The 20,418-nt window shown below is 38.4% G+C and overlaps 1 protein-coding gene across 1 annotated transcript in view; it reads left to right on the top strand.

The window, feature by feature from the left end:
- The window catches only part of LOC105288504 (collagen alpha-6(VI) chain), a 97,278-nt gene that overhangs the window by 7,349 nt on the left and 69,511 nt on the right, over nucleotides 1-20,418 (top strand). Inside the window, exons 5-10 of the mRNA XM_011354761.2 lie at nucleotides 157-714; nucleotides 3,676-4,251; nucleotides 6,147-6,716; nucleotides 13,957-14,300; nucleotides 14,385-14,463; nucleotides 18,147-18,301. Coding sequence (XP_011353063.1) covers nucleotides 157-714; nucleotides 3,676-4,251; nucleotides 6,147-6,716; nucleotides 13,957-14,300; nucleotides 14,385-14,463; nucleotides 18,147-18,301 — 2,282 coding nt within the window. The remainder of the gene's footprint in view (nucleotides 1-156; nucleotides 715-3,675; nucleotides 4,252-6,146; nucleotides 6,717-13,956; nucleotides 14,301-14,384; nucleotides 14,464-18,146; nucleotides 18,302-20,418) is intronic.

Here is a 20,418-nt window from a genome sequence, read left to right as displayed (position 1 = left end):
TGCCTCCGATGTTTTATTTACCTGCAACAGTCTTTACCAAGTACATGGTTAACTTCAATATAGTATTATGTGTGTTTTGGATTTTCCTGTTCACTCTTAATATTTTTCTTTTACATGAAGCCAACTTGAGTAAACATCTTGCTTTCTCCCATGCAGCCTGCAGAGAGATGAAAGCTGACATTATGTTTCTGGTGGATAGTTCTGGCAGTATAGGAAGTGAAAACTTCATCAAAATGAAAACATTTATGAAAAACCTGGTGAGCAAATCTCAGATTGGGGCAGATCGGGTGCAAATTGGTGTAGTCCAGTTCAGCGACATCAATAAGGAAGAGTTTCAGCTCAACAAATACATATCCCAAAGTGAAATTTTAGGTGCGATAGACCAAATGGCTCACATTGGAGAAACCACGTGGACTGGTGCTGCCCTGACCTTTGTGTCTCAGTACTTCAGCCCTGCCAAGGGGGCCCGGCCCAATGTCAGGAAGTTTCTCATCCTCATCACGGATGGTGAAGCTCATGACGTAGTCAAGGACCCAGCAGTAGCTCTTCGGCAAGAAGGTATAATTATCTATTCCGTGGGGGTGTTCGGCTCCAATGTCACCCAGCTGGAGGAGATCAGCGGAAGGCCGGAGATGGTTTTTTATGTTGAGAATTTTGACATTCTGCAGCGCATTGAAGATGATCTTGTTTTTGGAATATGCAGCCCACGTGAAGGTAGGCCTGGCTATACCCATTATGGGGCTATCCAGACACCATGTGTGCATGCCAGTTATTATTTTTGAATTAAATAGACTACTATCTGAACATCCTAAACTTCTTGTTTCATTGAAATGTTTATCCTAGTGACTTTTGACCTACATATAATATATGACTTTCCTCAACAGAACTGCTGAATTAAACAGTAAGGAACAAGTTTGGTATACTTAGATTCTTTCCTATTTGTAGACAAATAGCACTAGAGTGGTAAGGCCTCCATTTAAAAAAAGTAGTATCATCCTAGGTCTAGAGTCAGAAGCCGAGTCAGATTCTTATGGAAGAGATTTATTGAGGAGGTGTTTTCCCTAGAGTCAGAAGCCGAGTCAGATTCTTATGGAAGAGATTTATTGAGGAGGTGTTTTCAGAAGGGAAGTGAGGAAAGCAGGACAGGGCATGGGTGGGAACTAAGCAACATGGTGGTCTTAGCTGGAATCTAGCTTCAGCTTGATCCCATGGGAAACTCTAGAGCATACATTACACCACAGAGTCCATTCCACCTGAAGAGAGGAGCCCAGCCTCATACAACCTTGGGCTATCAAGGCAGGCCGGAGAGGGGCATAACCTGCTGGACAAGGTTGTTCCCCTTTGACTTAACATTCACTATACATGTTAGTTTATTTTACAGTTTTTAAAAACCCTTACTTGTATAAAATGAGATAATACTTTTGAAAACACTTAAGGAACTGATTTATACTGTAACCCAGAGGGTCTGATGACAGAATCAGTCTGGAAAATATCTATGAAGGAGATGGTCTTAATGGAGTTTTGAGAGAAGGGACAAACATTGTTTTGTTATTCAAATAGCAGTTCAATTCAACTCCTCCTAGAAGGTTTGGTGAGTGTGTGTTTTGTGGAAAGAGAAATACACCTGGATTGTATTTCCCAGTAATTCAACCCAGAACAAGTCTGAACTCTTTGAAGGGTGCTCATCCCTGAGCAGTTAAAGCCCCCGTCTCCTGGGTAATCCAGGCAGGCTCTCCGGGGAGGCCAAAGGAACATAGATAGCTTCTTCTTTTGCAAAACCAGCCAGTACAGGAAACATTCCATTTTTGTTTTGTTTTGTTTTGTTTCTGTGTAGGGAAAAACCCAGTTCTTTTCTACTGTGCGTTTCTTTCCTATCTCCTTTACTAGTCACATAGCATACTTCATTTCTGGTTACCAAATATGTGGAGATTTTTTCCCATACCCAAGAGCAACTCTCAGATACCGGCACAGTGTCTGAGAATTCAACTCAATTCTGACACTCTCTACCTAGAGACAGCATCAGATCCCAACAGGTTAAGGACTCAGTCTCATAAAACTGCCCCCACCGCTACTTCAGACACCCATCACAAGCCCAGGTTATCACCTATGCTTCTGACCAACCTGCTATAGATGGGAGGTTCCAACAATCCCCTCCTTGGGTTCTATTAATTTGCTAGAGTGGCTCACAGAACTCGAGGAACATTGTTTATTAAAAGATATGATAAAGGATACAAGAAGACATTCACATGGAAGAGACGTATAGGCAAAGTTATGAGGGACGGGTACGGAGCCTCCAGGCCCTCTCTGGACTCTCTACTCTCCCAGCACCATCATGCATTCACCCACCTTGAAGCTCACTGAACCCCATACTTTTGGGACTTTATGGAAGCTTCATCACATAGGCACAATGAATTATTAATCCATTAGCAGCTCTTCCCCCTTCTCATGAAAATGAGGGTGGGGTGCTGAAAATTCCAAGCTTATAATCATGGTTTGGTCCTTCTGGTGACTAGCTCTCATCCAGGAGCCATCCAGGAGCCATTCATCTCATTAGAACAAAAGGCACTCCTATCATCCAGGAAATTACAAGGGTTTCAGGAACTCTGCGTCAGGAACTGCAGACGAAGACCAATATGTGTTTTCTATTATCTTACACAGCCTTTTTTGAAAATTTGGTTTATGGCTCTGTATACATGGCTTCTAGTCATTTGGGTAAATATATTGGCCCAAAGATTTTCAACAGTCCTACCACATAGCAAGAAAGTGCTGGCCAAAGAAGGACATGTAATGAGCCTCTGGTGGGGGAGAGGGGAATACTTGCTCACAACTCCATTTCTCCAGAATGGATGAGTTAACATTTGGAACATACCTTTGTAAGGCATGTAGAGACATTGTGCTACATGAGGACTAAATCATTAACTATCTTACAATTCCACTTCCCCAGAATGAATGAGATGGGTTTAGAACTCTTCACTTTTAGATAAAATGTGCTACATACACATAGGTTAAGTATTAATTGGCTCTTTCTTGCTTTACTTTTCCATGGCATTGATCCAAGGAATAAAAAGTTAATAGGAGCGTCACGCTGGGACAACTTAGTTAGGCGAAGTGTGAAAAGGGCTTATTTCTATGATGAGGCCCAATAATGAAAACAGATAATGTTTCAAGAATGTCAAAAAGGGAGAAAATGTAACCTTGAAAATTCAGGCATCATATAACCATGGAAAAATATACAGTGTTGCCAAATTCATTTTCATTTGGTCATTTCCCCAAGGTTTATTTTAAGAATAAAATCTCATGATCCCTGTGGCTTAAAAAAAAATACACGAATTTGTATAAATTAAAGCACATGTTGAGAGACCCATTTATATGGAAATTTCCACAGATCTGTGATTTTTTTTTTTTTAGTCTAGAAGCTTTCTCCCCTCCCACCCCTCACAGAAGGCTTCACTTCACATATGCCTTTTCCTAAAATCACACCTATTTGCGTATTATTACATCTTGGCATCACAAATATACGTATATTGTGTCTGTTATCTAAGGAATGGACATTCTAATGTACAGCTTGATACCATGGCGAAGACACAGTGGCAATTAGAAAGTAGGTGAGAGGAGGGGAGTCTCTCATGATGTCCAAAACTAATCTCATGGTTTTCCTTTCTCTTCCTCTTTTAGAATGCAAGAGGATTGAAGTTTTAGATGTAGTGTTTGTAATTGACAGCTCTGGCAGCATTGATGAAAATGAATATAATATCATGAAGGACTTCATGATTGACTTGGTGAAAAAAGCCGATGTTGGCAAGAATCGGGTCCAGTTTGGGGCTCTGAGGTATGCTGATGACCCAGAGGTGCTGTTTTATCTGGGTGATCTTGACTCAAAATCAGAGGTGATTTCAGCGCTCCAGAACCAGAGGCCCATAGGGGGCAACACATACACTGCCGAGGCACTAGACTTCTCAAACTACATGTTCACTGAAACCCGGGGCAGCCGCCTGCACCGGGGGGTCCCCCAAGTTCTCATTGTGATCACTGATGGAGAATCCCATGATGCAAAAAAGCTCAATGCCACGGCCAAGGCCTTACGGGACAAAGGCATTCTTGTCCTGGCTGTGGGGATTGCTGATGCTAACCTCGTGGAGTTGCTGGCCATTGCCGGGTCGAGTGACAAGTACTTCTTCGTGGAGACTTTTGGAGGCCTGAAAGGGATATTTTCAGACGTGTCAGCCAGTGTGTGTAACTCTTCACAAGTAGGTAAGGTTTGTCAATTAAGTTTTTCTTAATTATCAGCAAAGGTCCAAATGAGGGAGAAAGCAATAGCCCTCAGGAGCAAGTTCTCCAAATAAGAGAGAAAGAGTACTAACTGTTCACAGGACTTCCCCTGTTACAGAATCTCAGGGGTGGAAAGACCTCAAGGACATTGCATTCGGCCTCCTCCCTAAAGAAAAGTACCTTCTATAACATTCCTACTCACTCCTGCCTAAATTCTCCTAATGATGGGGAATTCACCATTTTTTTGAGGAAGCTTTATGTATTAGAACACGAATTTGTTTACAGTGTCATTTTTGCTCACTGGTTCTTTTCCCTGCTCTTTACATAAATCAAATTCCATTTTTTTTTTCTAACAAGTTGTCTCTCCTTTAGGCTGGAGGTCCCTAGGTCCTTCTATTATGGCACAATCTCATTAAAAACATGAAGCCCAATAATAAACATTCTATTCCAGCCTTAGATTTTTCCAGAGTACAGTAGGACTTCTTTGCTCTGGATGCTATTTTGACATCTGGGGATTACATTGCCATACTTAGGTGTGTATGTGTGTATTCGTTCACTTATTCAGTCAGCTGCCATTTTATACTATTTCAAAGGGAGAGTGTGGTCTATTAAAATCCCTTCTTATTTTTATTAAGATGTATCATACTAAAAATATTAAGTATTTTTATTAAATGAATTGGTATTAATCTAGGATTCCAACACCTTGGTGCAATTCTTCTTTAAAGTTAACTTTTCTGGGTTTCATATGCATTGCCTCCTTAGATTACAACTACTATCTTGTTCTTTCACAAAACTGACAAAATTTTTATGAGTCTTATTGAAAACTAAAATCTCTTACCTTCTGTTGGTCAATGCCTAAAATCCTACCTATCCTTTTCAAGCTCACCGTAGATGTTGATATTGCATTTTAATATGGAGAATTCTTGGGTGGAAAAGTAGTTTATTTCCTTTATTTGAATCTGAAACAAAGGAATTTAATAAGTTAACCAATTCCTGAAGGATCTATTTATCATATTTCTTTTTATCTCTTCCTGCTTATCTTGACTTTGGGACTCTCAGACACCTTTAATCTTTTTCAAGGCTAAATTGAGAATGGAGTTAGGTCAGTGGTGAGATCTCTGGGGAATTCAGGGAGATATTAATGCTCACCAGAACGCTAAGGGGATACACATGAGCATATGCTAAGCATAATTCATTCACTGGCAGTGGTCTTTCATATTCTTTTCTTTTGTATTTGCTGTGTTAATACAAAGGAAGCATCTTTAAACAGTACTCCATTGTTTGTTCAAAAATATTATTCTCAAGTAGATATTTTTGCCTATAGGCACCAGAAAGGGGGATGATAAAGAGGAAAACTGAAAACTGACTGGATATAGGTCAGAAGGCATGACTTTAGAACTTTGATTGCTCAATAAACCAGAAAGTACTTACTGGTTCAACTAACCATGGTGGCCAAGTAAGCACTACAGACCATCTGTCTCTTTGTTTGAATCTCTAAATGGATGTGTGTTATTTTGTTTTTTTTTTCTGGCTTTCTCCTGTCATTGGGTTAAGGCTAGATTGCAGGTAAGAATAAATTCTCTGTAGCACTACCCCCAGTTCTCTGGCATCTTGGGAAGGAAATGGCATAAGACCAAACGGAAAAGCTAAGAGAAGCATAAAAGGATGTGTGAGTCGTTCATGCCTAGTGCCACCTTCATGAACTGATTGTTTATATTTCTCTTCCAATTAATGTGAACCACAGGGTGGCATAAGAGAAACCACTCTCAAAAATACCATTTCTAGACAGCTGCAAACATTTAATTTACTCTGGCTGGGTTAAAAATAGAATAACAATCTGATTTTGATGATGTTGTTCCCTTTCCTCTTCTTCGTAGACTGTAAAATCGAAAACGTAGATCTCGTTTTCCTCATGGATGGTTCAAGTAGCATACATCCAGACGACTTCAAGAAGATGAAAGCGTTCTTGGCATCTGTTGTTCAAGACTTTGATGTTAGTGTCAACAGAGCGCAGATAGGAGTGGCCCAGTTTAGCCATACCTACCAGGAAGAGTTTCTACTGGGAACGTTCACAGGCAAAAAGGAGATATCATTTAAGATTGAAAACATCCAGCAGATCTTTGGGAACACACACATTGGCGCTGCACTCCGGCAAGTGGGGCATTACTTCCGGACAGACATGGGCAGCCGGATAAATGCAGGTATCCCACAGGTATTGCTGGTCCTCACAGATGGTCAGTCCCAAGATGAGGTGGCTCAGGCCGCTGAAGACCTGAGACACAAAGGTATCGACATCTACTCCGTGGGCATCGGGGATGTGGATGACCAGCAGCTCATTCAGATCACCGGGACTGCAAATAAAAAACTTTCAGTTCATAACTTTGATGAACTGAGTAAGATCAAGAAAAGGGTAATTCGCAACATCTGTACCTCGGGGGGTGAGAGCAGTAAGTATTCAAATGTGTCCTTCATGTTTATTTCTCCCCTGTCTTCTCTGACATTTTTCTCAAGCTCTATTTATGTCCCCTGAGGCTGGTGGGAGAACTTAGATTTGTACCTTTGGACTTCAGATTTAACTTTTCATGGTTATCAAGCATTTTTTTTGTGACTTGTGGGTTGAGAAACAGCATCTGAGAGCCTGTGTCTTTTTTTTCTCGCTGTCTCCAGGGAAAGCATGACCTCTTTGTGAATGGAAATCCTTTGATTTCAGAAGGTGTGAAGAAAAGTCCCTTATTTACAATCTGATTGGTTTCATAGGCCGGAGAACATACATCAAAGAAGTAAACTATTTGACAGATTTTGGTTGCCTGGCAATAAGGTCTACAGGGCTGCCAAATGCTGCAGCATAGGTCTATAGTGAATGTCTTTAGAGGTTTATAGCTTTATGATGAAACTTTACTGCAGAAGTTAGTAAGCAACTTCTCTAAAATCAGCACATTCTGACATATATTTTTTTCCAATACATGGAAGGAGATCTTGAAGGGGGGATAACTTATTCTATTTTTGCACAAGTACCCAACAGGTTAGCTGTGCTTCTGTTTAACTATCCATGGTAGACACTAACCCTGGATGTTCACCAGGGAAGGGAAAGCTTACACAGTTGTTAAAGAAGTAGCTTTGGAGACAAATCCCCGCTCAATAGCCATTGTTTCTTGGACAAATTTCTTTTATAAGTTTAATTTTCTCATTAGTAAAGTGTAAACAATAACAGCACCTACTTCAAAAGATCAGTGTAAAGATTAAATGAGAAAATGCATATTTAAACTTTCCTTTGAATAAGCATGACACCTGGGATGTAATTATAAAGTCATTTTTGTCTACCACTGATCCATTAAATTTATTCATGGGGGCCACCTCTTCCCTTGTCCCTAGTCACTTTCAGGTAATAAATGAACCTCTTTTTGGTGATTAATATGTCCATCCCAGTGTAACTATTAAAACTTCAAACTTCATTCAAGGTTACTCTGCTTTCCTAGCCTGTCACAGGCTGCTCGCCTGCCACAGAGAAGAGATGGTTGGCATTTTGTTGTTTCCTACCTCTCACTTCTACCCCCTTCTCCCAGGACCTGCCCTCTTCTTGCTAACCATGGTTTCTGGCCTCTCCAGAATGGACTGGGGAAGGGAGAAGAGTTAAAGAGGTACGGGAAAGTTCTTACCTGATTGCACTTGTCAGAAATTGGTTTTCTCCAATGGTAGCCCATGTCTAAAGTTGGGTCTATCCCTGGGTCCTTCAAAGATTTCCCCTCCTGCCCTTCATCATTTCTACCCCAACCAAAGAACATTTGTCAGGGGACCTCTCCACCATAGTTCCCTTGAGGATGATAAGCATGTCTCAATTCCAGACATTCCCTTACGTGCCTTCCTCAGCCTCTGGGAACCTGGTAATGCCTGCAGCTTTATTCTACTGCCGTTTCCTTGGCCCTCCAGGTAGCCTTCTTGGAAAGGAGATCAGAAGAGCCCACAAGAGCTGTTTCTTACATGTGGCCACAGTAGCTCCATGGGAAACAATAACATATCAATTTCCTTGATACGCACTGAAAGTTACCCAGCATGGCCACCTCTCCTTTGTAGAGAGAGTGGCATGCCACCCTGTGTCACATTCTTTAGACTTTCTAGGCTTGTGTCATCTCCGAGATCTTAAAGCTCTTCTCTCTCAACTCAAAGAGGAAATTACCTCCTTTCCTTGTCTGTGTGTATGTGTGCATGTGGTGGGAGAGCTCATAGCACATCAACAACTCTCTTCAAAAATGTTCATCTAAACTCCAGGTTCAAACTTTGTATAAGACCCGATGTGGAGGCTAAAGTTTAGGGTCCCATAATTGATCAGGGACTATTGTCTTTGTAAATCCTGCTTCATGATCTCCCCATACTTTGGAATATATCTGATGACTTCAGCCAAACCTTCTACATTAATTTCCTATTTCACATGAAATACTCATTTCCAATGATTAGGAAGAAAATTTTCTTGGAACTATCTGGTCTGTACTTGAGAGAGTAAAAGAAAACCATGTGGAAAGTCAAAACCAGGAGCATATGATCCAAAGAGTGAATGTGTTATCTTTATAGGAAATAGTGAATGTATAAATAAATAAATGAGGAAAGTGCTCTATATTAAGATAATCCTGAAGTTATTACTGCAGCAAGAAAGAATGTGAGGCCTTGTAGCCAAGCTGTGAGCTAAGGACTGATGAGGCTGGAATGAATACTGATAAAGCTTCAAAGGCATGTACAAATATATTAGAGGATGCCAGTTCTTCTTAAACTATAAACTCCCAACTCAAGGAAATCAGACAGTAGCTTGGTGTGGCTCAAAGAAAACATGACTTACAGCCTGTACTTCTAGCTTTGCTTCTTATTAAAATATGCATAATTTTGGAGACATCACTATTCTTTCTTAATTTTCTCATTTATAAAGTTTAAATCATCTCTTTTTCTCTAGTTGTATACTATGATTTAATATACGTGAAAGAAAGGTCATCTGTAAGGAGATATGAGGGAAATGACTAAGGATCAATATTTCTTGAGCATCTATGAAAGGTCAAGCATGGTGCTCTAAGCCAGCATCCCCCAACCTTTCTGGCACCAGGAACCTGTGCTATGAGAATCTAATGCCTGATGATCTGAGGTGGAGTTGAGGCAGTGATGCTAGCGCTGGGGAGCGGCTGCAAATATAGATGAAGCTTAGCTTGCTCTCCTGCTGCTCACCTCCTGCTGTGCGGCCTGGTTCCTAACAGGCCACTGAAGGGTACTGGTCCACGGTCCGGGGGTTGGGGACCCCTGCTCTAAGCATTTGAAATGTTTTATCTCATTAAATTCTCCCCCAAACCTAAATGGTTTGTATTTTTATTCCCATTTATAAATAAGGAAACTGGGGCTCAAGGAATATTGGTAACTTGGCCTAGACGTTACAGGAAGTAACAGACTAAGCAAATCTTGAAGTCTAGATCTATGACTCCATCCCATTTTTTGTTATTAAATTAAGCTGTCTGTTTTCTTGATATAGTTGATATCTAGAGTATCTGATATTGATGTTATAAAGAAATAGTATCTAAATACTGTGCTACACCAATTTATATCTGAAACTTATTAAGATGTCATGGGTTTGTGTCTTGAAATTGTTTTCATAAGCTTCTACTCCCTAAGGAAACCACTTGCTGTTAAGCTGTCACTTCCAATGTCACAGTCTAGTAGCAGAGCTAGTAACCTACCTGACCTATCATTACGGGCTACCCAGGAAGTGGCAAGATAAAGTAGTTCAGCATATGGACTCCAGACAAGCCTGGATCTGATTCCAAGTGTGAGATCCACAGTAATAACTGTGAGGCCTTGAGCAAACTGCTCTAAGTCACAGCAGTCTCAAACTCTTCTGCAGAATGAATCTTAGAAGAGTTTCTACTTAGTCTGTTTCATAAGGATAAGTGAGATTATGAATAGGAAGGACATGGTAAATGTTCAGTATTAGTAACTGTCACAGAGTGTTGCAGAGTATATATTGAAGTGGTCTTTTAAATGTAAATATGTGGAGTGATGAGGTTAGTTCAACAGGAGGGCAATTTACCAAGTGTTCCTTAGTTTAAGAACTTCAATATTTTAGCAACATTTCAGAGCCATCTTTAAATTCTGTGTTCAGCATATGCCCAATTTCCCTATGCAACTAAACTCCAAAGTCTGTTTTCATTTTTAGCTTTATTCATGCTTATTTTTTCTGATTTTTCTTTGAACCTGGCTATTCTGACCACCTAGAGGAGACCAGGAAGTTCTCAGGATCTAGAAGTCCTGTCTTTTTTGGCATGGAGCCATGATTAGATAGCAAAATAATCAAGAATACTTCTCATCTTTTGCATTATCATGGATAAATGAATCAAAAAAGAGCTTAAGCAAAAGGTCAGCCTGATTAGGATGAGGTAAGAGACATCCTTGGGATTTGATTCAAGGAATGTGGGAAATATAGGGGGAAAAAGTTAGATGGTCATCCCCACCTTTCCTTGACCAGGATCTCTGTATGTTCCTGTCTTTACTGAGTTCTCTAGAAACAGAACTGAAAGCAAAGTTTATGTGCTAATACTTTATGAGCTAAAACTTTAGCGGGAATAAAATCCCAGGGAAGCCAGAGTGAGTGGAAGGGAAATGATAAAGGAAAGGAGGGAAAATACAAGATGTAACCAAGCTAGCTACAGCTTCTTGAGAAAGCATAACATGTTGGTTATGCAGAACGTCACCAAGGGAGCTGTAGAGAACCACTGCATAGTCTTGTCTGTCAGAGGAATATAGGAGGGATTAATTTGCCAGTTCCTTCCCATTGATGGCCTCTCATTGGTCAGAGTTTATATTATGGAGAATTAATTCTCCTGCCCTTTGAAGAAACCAGATACAGAACTCATCATGCATTATATCTGTGGCTGGGGGTGGTGGAAGAAACAAGAACTTTTCATGAGTTCAGCTGGGTTGGGCAAGGGCACCAGAATCGTTACAGCCCTACTGCAGTGAGCATGATGAAGACCATGTCAAAACCTGCCCCTCCACCACCACAGTGTTGGGCAACCAGACAGTGGTGCCAGCTGAGGTTCTCCACTGGACAAATGACCAAGACCTTGGGTGTGTGTTGGGGTGCAGGAGGTACAAGCAAATTTGAGAGGCATATAAACTAGATCTTTTACAGTACCTAACTAGATTTTCTAGATCATTGTCTTTCCATCTAAAATATCCCTTCTTTCAAAGGCCCTAAACAAATTTTTCTTTTATCCTAGCTAATTGCCAACAGCCCAACTTTCTCCTTTAAAGTATTTTCTCAAGAATTTGTCTTCGAACCTCAATATGCCCTACCCTCCTGACAGCATTTCTTAACACTGAGAATCTGCAGCAACTCCAACTAAGGACTTTCTTTATAAGTCGGATAATTAAAATCAGCTTTTGGGTCTGGCAGGGAACCGTAAGATTGTAATTGTCATTCCAATCTATTCTTTTCTGTTCTTTTGTATTTTTATTTTGAAATACATAATCTCTTCACTTTTATAAAAAAGAAAATTAATGCCTGGAGATGTTAAGAGATTTGCCAAGTCATTTAGCAGGAACAGACTCATGACTGGTACATGACTAACACTCAACTTTGTGCCTTCCCACTCAGAGACCTCCCCACACTGAACTTCCACACTGCTGTTTGTGAGAACTCGTCAAATGCTTAGAATGCTGGTTTTACTTCTCCTTTTTTTTCACCCTGGATGGCCAGTCCTATGCATTACCTTCTTGATTTCCCTTGCATTTATTGCCCCTTTTCATTTCTTACTCCTGCTATCCTAGTTTAATCCTTCATCATTTCTCTTTAGAAATCCAATTTTACTCTTCTCCCTAGCTCACTTCCAAAACCATCCCTGCCTCTTAATTAACTTCAAAGGCTTCTAGTTTGAGGGCAGGTATCTCTGAAGAGTTTGCAAGCCATTACATGATAGTCTACTTGATTAGTATGACCTAGTTTTTCTAATTTATTTGGATACATAGCTAACTCTGGAATTGCTCCCCAAATTCATTTCTTTTGCTCACATTATTATGGAATTAGTTGGCAATTTGAATTAGTTAAAGAAATAGAAGGAATTTATTTACTAGAATTTGTACTGTCAGTAATCTAGACAAAATGTTAAAGTACAGGGGACCGTTCCCAGGATAACTCAATGACATTTTGTTATTTCTGCCAATTTTTTTTTTATATATATATACAAGAGGTTGTTTTCCTTGAAGGCAATAACATATCTTGGTTACTGAATGGTTTTCCATTCAGGGGTTAAAACAATGTTCATCCAAGAGTGGAATTTTTAATCTCGAGATATAAATGAAAGGACACAGATTTAAAAGGAATTTTGCAAAGGACATATTCTGCTCTTTCTGAGTAGTTTCTTCTCATCCCCCTTTCTGAATATTGGAGAAGAGATTTCCCAGTAAAGTATGTGTAGTAAAATAAGAAAACCCACCTTTCAGATTTTTTTCTTGAGAACATCGATTTGCTTCCAATGTCATTGTGAAATTTGAAGGCTTTTATTTTCCCTCACCTGACTCTTTTCTCACTAAAATGGATCAAGTTACTGGCTCTTGTTTTAAGAATTAAAACATTTTGGTTTCAAAGACTTGCAAAAGTTTAACTGACTAGCATGTCTGGAGATAGTGGAGGCAAGCATTTGTCAATACAACAAATATCTGAAAAACTGCTTATCTAAACAAAGCAAATTAAACACTTTTCCCTTAATTTCCAAGCAATCTGTATGTGTTGAATTAACTAGAAAAGATTGACGTTTTTACCCAAGCTAGAAGTTCTTAAAAGAAAAGTCTAATGTCACATGACTTTATTCTTCTCTAGTAATCTTTCCTTTAGGAGATTCAGTTTAAAATATCAAGTCCTTTGAATTTCTCCAGTGCTTAAAGGTTTCTGGAGTTAATAAGAAAAAGAGTAAAGCATTTTGAATGCAATACCTCTCTCAGTATTTCTTGAACCCCAAAATGTCTTTGGCTTTGGCTTCCTGAGTGGCTGAGCTCTGAATGTAGCACCATCTTTGACACAGTTATATATGGGTAATTTGGTTCCCAGTTTCTTCACTTGCAGGACTTAAACCAAATAAGATCTCAAAGAATCTCTTGGACGATATGTCTTTTGCCTCTTTCTTTTCTGAGTGGATGTTAGAAGACTAAAAAAGGAATCAGAGATTATGTTTAGAAAGATAAATCATCTAAATCATTTTAGAACATTACTTTGTAATTTATTTTTTCTAAGTGACTTTCTCTATGCAAATGTTTTTATATCCCTTATATTTATAATTTCATATTTGTTGAAAAACTTGTAAGTGGGTGCTATTGGTGCCCCAATTGATAAATAGCATATGAATTTCCTATTTTAGACTATTAATATTGCCATAATATACTTTTTTAGCTATTTAAATGACTCAGCATAGCTTTTTCAATGGCCACAGTAAAATCTTTCAGAACTTTTATTGTTATAGAGTCATCTAGATTTTATACTAGCTAAAAAGAAATACTATATACTTATACTTTTACAGGTTATGAAAGAGTGATTCTGAGCATGTTCCATTATTCCCTCATGTTCTTTCTGGTTTTCCAACTTTGTAACTTGATTCAGACATTACATTTAATTCAAATAAAGGGATCCATTAATCTAATAAGGTATTTTTTCCCCTTGAACCTTAGATTGTTTTGTGGACGTTGTGGTAGGATTTGACATCTCAACTCTGCAGAATGGGCAAGCTTTGCTCGACGGTCAGTCTTGGGTGGAAACCTACCTTCAAGACATCTTACGTGCCATCAGCTCCCTCAGTGGGGTTAGCTGCGAGGTGGGCACAGAGACTCAGGTTAGTGTGGCTTTTCAAGTGACAAATGCCATGGAAAAATATTCCCCCAAGTTTGAAATCTACAGTGAAAACATACTGAACAGCTTGAAGGGTGTAACAGTTAAAGGACCATCTTTTCTCAATGCAAACTTCTTGAATTCGCTGTGGGATGCATTTCAGAATAAATCAGCTGCTCGTGGAAAGGTAACTTGGTTTTATTTTATTTATTGGTCTGTGGTTGCAATAACCTCCTTTTTACTCATTTTTCTTTTTTGTATACTTTCCTAGGTGGCTCTCTTATTTTCAGATGGATTGGATGATGACATTGAAAAACTTGAACAGAAATCTGATGAACTTAGAAAAGAAGGTATTGAGCATGGGGGAAGAGTGGGAAAGGGGTGTTTATTAACTTTATAATAACAGATCTCAGTTCTTGCTCTAAAGTTTCCAGGCACTCATATACCCCTGAATTTGCCAACCTTTCCGCTTTGTATTCATTTGACAGAGCAAATGAGCTCTAAGAACATTTTGGCATTAACATTTTTCTTTATGCCCTATGTATATGAACCAACACTGAATACAAAGTCCTATTCTTTCTCTCATATTACTATATTTCTCCTTCCTAAGCTTTCCTGGAGAAGGGTCCCTGTCTCCCTTGCCTCACATTACCTAATATTGTTGCTTTAGTGTCAACAGAAGTAAACTGTGTATTTCTCCTTGACTAAGGGAATGGGAAAGTAGAATTATTTTCTTCTAACATTTTTTAAGTTTCCAGAGTTGCAGGCATTGCTGGACATGTTTACTTATGTTTTGAGGCTTTCTAATCAATTTCATTCTTTAGACCACTGGTGGAACAACTGTAGTGTCTGAGTGTTTAAAGCTCTGGCACCAGGCTTTTGGCTTTGAGAGCCAATGCCCAGTCTGACTTATTGTCAGTTCTTACTAAAACATGGATCGATGGAAGAAATGCACCTACATGTTCTAGTTTGACTAAGAATAGGAAAACTTTCTTGTAAGCGAACACCATTGGTGCCCCACCCAGACTCCCTCTTCTGGACAATTTCCTCCATCCTCCAGCTGCTGTTAGTGTTGGCTGCTAACAGCTCACAGGTCTCCCTTCTTTGAGGAATTGCCCTTGGTCAGTGGGAGCCACCTCATGTGGGAGTTTACTCTCTATCCCATCCCTGGGCAGCAGATAGAGAACAGTTGGACTTTTGCCTCAAAATGGTACCATGTGGTGCAATTTATGCTCCAAGTTCCTCACAATATCTGGCTGAAGCTAGACTCAAGCTGAAACACTGTCTTGCTCAGCTCCTTCCTCCGCCCCCTCCTGCTCTCACCCCTTTCTTCTGAACATGCTTCCTCCATTAACCTGTGTGCCTCCAAATCATCTCCGATTCTGTTTCTAGAGAACCCAACCTAAGACATCTGCTTCCCAGGTTAGTTATGAAGGGCTGACTGGATTTCATCTTCGCTGTTTGGTTTTTACTCCCCAATTTTAAACAAATTGCAAAGTCCACTAAATGTATGGTTGGAGAGTAAGGATTTTTATTTTGCCCGTTATTTACTAAAGCTGATTTCTCTTTATCAAGTCTTCACTTTTTTTTTTTCATGAGCTATAGTGGAAATTTTAATGAGCAAGACCCTGGAGTGCTTAGTTTGGGTGGGTAGGCTTTTTTTTAAATTTCAGCTTTTCCTATTTTTCCTTTTTTTATACTGTGTATGTGTGTGGTAAATTTATTGGGGTGACCTTGGCTAATGAAATTAATAGGTTTCAAGTATACAATTCAATAATACATCGTATGTATATTGCTTTGTTAGATTTCCTTCTGTCAGCAAATATTTGACCCCTTTTACTCCTATCTACCTCCACCATCCCCCTTCTCTCTGGTAACCACTAATCCACAGTCCATGTCTGTGCATCTCTGTTTGTCATATACATTTGTTGCTTCCCACTTTTAAATACACATAATTTCAGTTGATGCTGGGCCCTATGATATATTGACTTGGCAGAGTCTCCCTAATTTAAAGCCATGTAAACTGCTACAGTTTACAAGTATCAACTGTACAGTTACCGTGGAATTAGAAGAGACCAGAGGAAAGAGGATCCTTGATGGTAGATGTAGCTTTATAACTACTAATCCATGTGGGTTGGGTTCGAATTAGTTTCTGAATTTTTAAAGATCTAATAATCTAGAATTCACTCAATGACTATTAATCTTCCCACTTTCTGAAGTCTTTTCTTCCTTTAGTCATTTTAGGAATTGAAGACACTGTATTTAAAATTATAGAACTCTTCTATTGGATGAGTCTGAAAACAGCAGGATTGAAGCCGCCATCCCGAGAAAAGCAGTTACAAAGAAGTTACATGCATAGTTGCTGCAAACCAATTCCATGATTCTCATAACTCTTAAATTTTTACATTTCCTGGAACTTACAGTCAGATGTGAGACATTTTCCCCTCGTAAATTGACCCATTATCATGCCTTCTCTTGATCGTTGAACTCTGATGGATGAACTCAGCATTCCTTGTTGCCTTTTCCAGCCTGCCCCACCACTCCTTTTCTCCCCTTCATTCTCATTTTCGGAAGAGTGATTGACTGTCCTTGTTTGCTTGAGACAAGTCAGAGACTATCAGTACGAAAACCAGGAAAGTCCAACCAAACCAGGAAAGTCCAAGCAAACCAGGACAAGTTGGTTATCCAATACTTTGATGTTCCTTCCTTTATTCTACTTCAGCCAACTACTCTGTTCTTCTCTCCTAGAAATTGAGCCTCTCTAGTGTGTTCCTGAAACTTTGTCTTCATTCTATCCCTCACTTCATTCAAAATCATGTATAAACTTATATAAAAAGTCATTTTTGACTCTCAGTCAAGTCTGTGAATATTTCTTTATTCTAGTCCATTGGGTTCCATGTCCTATGCAAAGAATTCTTTACCCATCTATTAAAAAAAAAAAAAGAGAGAGAGAGAGAAAACTTGTGCCAGTAGAGTCAAGTTTTTGTAAAGCTTATTCAATTTTAAGACTGCTCTTTATGATTATGTCCTTAGTACATTTTTGTTGTTAAAATTTGCTTTGAGTCTAGGCTTTGGAATTGGGCTATCTGGATGAAAACCTAAAAATACCACTTGAGTGGGTGATTTAATCTCTCTAAGCCTCAGTTTGCTTGTCTGTAAAATAGAGCTATAGTTCTACATACCTATACAGTTGTATTTGTATCTTACAAATAAGATAATGCATGTAAAGCACTTAACCAACTTCTAGGCACATAATAACTATTAATATATGAGAGCACAGTTATTGCTATGGTTACCTTGACCATAATGATTGCCAAGTTTATTACTATCATTATTTAATGTTCTTACTTTGCAAAATAAGTCAACCCTCTCTTAGTCCCTAGAAATTTTCTTTGAAATATTCTGGTCTATAAAATCCCAAAGCCTCTGAGCTACAGCTCTAGATAATTATGTGTCATGTATTTCTAATTGCCTGACAAGAGGTCTTTTACTGTCTTTTGCTACCTATAATTACAACTGGATTATCAATTCCTTATGAGGTTATTTAGAGCTGTGCTTCTCAAACTTAATGTGCATACAAATCATTTAAGGATTTTATTAAAATATAGATTCCGATTTTTTAGGTCTGGGATGGGGCCTGAGATTCTGTATTTCTGAGAGGCTCGAAGGAGCAGGCCATACTCCTGCTCCAAGGATCACCCTTTGCATAGCAAAAATTTAGTAGAACACTTACTTTCCTGATATATTAATTCCTCTGTACTTTAGCATGTCCTTGGACTCTTTAACTCACTATCTCACAGTTACAATTTCCCCTGTCTCCAATTTTTAATTAGTTTTGAAAAATGTAAATTCCTTTTGTTCTCCAATTGGTCTTCTCACATCAGTTTTACATTGTGTGGTTGGGTGAAGTGGACAATAAAATGAGTGTTCCTCTTGTAACTGTTTTCCTAGAATAGCAATTTAGATATAGATGCAAAAAGATTAAAATAACCAAACCTACCTCGCCTCAAGAATTGTTAACTGTGTTGCATAGGCCTGAATGCCCTCATAACTGTAGCTCTGGGTGGAGCCACCAATGCGAGTGACCTGACTGATCTTCCCTACATTGAATTTGGGAAAGGATTTGAGTACAAGACCCAGCTCACTATTGAAATGAGAGATCTTGGGAGCCAATTGTCAAAGCAGCTGGTAAGTTATTCAGAAAAGGCAGGTGAGTTTAAATTTTCTATTTGTTTTTTATATAGATTTAATATTTATACTTATGAATTTAAACTAATTTTGTTCATTTCGGAGTGAAGAAAGGCTTTTCTGAATTAGTGGACAGCCTAAGTAAGAGGATGTTTTGAAAGAAATGTAATATAGTAGAGATATGTCAAAGCATGTTTAATTTATACGCTTGGCTTAAAAAACAAACAAACAAAAACCTCAGTAGCACCTACAATCTTGCTCAAATTATAGTCAAGGAATATTTAAGTGCCAAAGGGAATTTGAGATGTGAGAGTCAATCAGCTGCTCCCTCAGCAAGCCAGTTTTCACATCCCTTGTAGATCCTGTGTCACAGCTCACCACATGGAGTGTAATTCTAGTGTCTAAGATGTGTATTTTCCCTGCAACATGGCCTGTAAATGAGAGCCAGTTACATTTAGGGTTCAACTAGAGAAAAAGAAATCTGCTCCAATGTTGAGGAAAAAACTAGTAATGTGATGGTAGACCTCCAGTGTTGTACTTCATGAGCGAGCAAAAGATTTTTAAAGGCTGTCTCTACTACCGAGATTTTTGCCTTATGATCTATTTTTAGAGCCTAATGTGTACATGAGATACATCTCAATCATATTTCTATCAGAAACACACAAGAATTTAAACTAGAGTGGTGAAGTGTTATCGAGATATGTGGTAGTACTTTAATAAATGGCTAATAATTTGAAATTTGCTTATAATTTATAAAATCTATAAACACCATATTGGGACACTTTCCAGTAAAGGGTTAGCTTCTGCTATTGTGCACTATAGAATTTATTCATAAATAATGTTAAAACACAGTTTGTTCAGAAGAGTAATTATGTAAAAAAATGGGAATTTTATTGGAATTTCTTTATACAAGGGAAGACGGTGTCTATTTTAAAAAATGTATTTTTTCTGTCTATTATTTGAAATCTGCATTGGAAATTCATAGAGAAAGGAAGATATTACTCAAAATAAGCCTGTCAGTTTTTAGATATTACATAAATGCAATACCGTACAAGAAAAACTTAATTTTAGACATAGATGAATTTTAATGTTAATAGTAAAAGATTTGATGTAGGATTTTGGTGATCTGAATAAAATTGATATTGAATATGAAATCAGAAAATCCATTTTGTTATTATTTGGTTTCATACGTTTCAAATATTATTGGTATTTCTGAGATTTTCAGGAAAAAAAGAATTTTCTAATGTCAGAAAAGGAACATTATATAATAAGAGACAAAGAAGGGAAATTGCTAAATGGTTATAATGGTTTTCTTCACACTGGAATTTTGATGGGAAACTACTCAACACAAAAATTGATTCTCCCCAATTAAGGCAAAACATGGTATTTACTCTAAACAGAATTTTCCTAAAAAATAAATCTTGTGGGTTAATTGTAAAAATGTAATGGAATATATCAGTTATTCAGGGGATGACTAACTAGGTCCAAGATGAAATTCACATTTTTAAATACAGAATATGATTTTTTTTTTTTTTGGCCAGAGTATAAAGAAGAATTTTCTCATGCCCCACCCTCTATAGCAAATGCTTCTAAAATGTTGAACATGCAATTCATGTTTTTGAAATCCTGTCACACACACTGTTTTGGAAGCATTTATCATTGGATTCAGTTTGAAGTAGTGTGACATTGGGCACTATCTAAATCTTCTAGCGCACAAAGATTTCACAAGATAGGAAATAGAGAAAATAGCATGCGTTCATTTTATTGAACAAAATATTGAGGGCCGAATTGTATAGAGTAATAAATGCCATGGTCATTGCTGGGATGGAGTGGGTACAGAAAACCACAATAATCAATAGGTATGCAGTGAATTGGCCATGGGTAAACTAATACCATTTTGAGAACACAAAAAATCTTTGCATTGATTCTGAATTCCTCACGTGCTAGAGAATGCAGATCACAGAGAAAGATGGTAGCTGAAGAATGTCTCATGCATTCTTTCTAGGGAACAGTCACTTTAAAGGTAAACAGGCTTCTGAAATCGATAGAAGTCTGAATCACACTAGTAAGCTTGTATGTGTGATTGGAAAGCAATGCGACAAAATGTAATGTATTTT

This window comes from Pteropus vampyrus, unplaced genomic scaffold (assembly GCF_000151845.1).
Source record: "Pteropus vampyrus isolate Shadow unplaced genomic scaffold, Pvam_2.0 Scaffold1, whole genome shotgun sequence".
NCBI classification, from domain to species: domain Eukaryota; kingdom Metazoa; phylum Chordata; class Mammalia; order Chiroptera; family Pteropodidae; genus Pteropus; species Pteropus vampyrus.
Note: the sequence above shows the minus strand (reverse complement) of the source record. Positions and strands in the feature narration are given on the sequence as shown.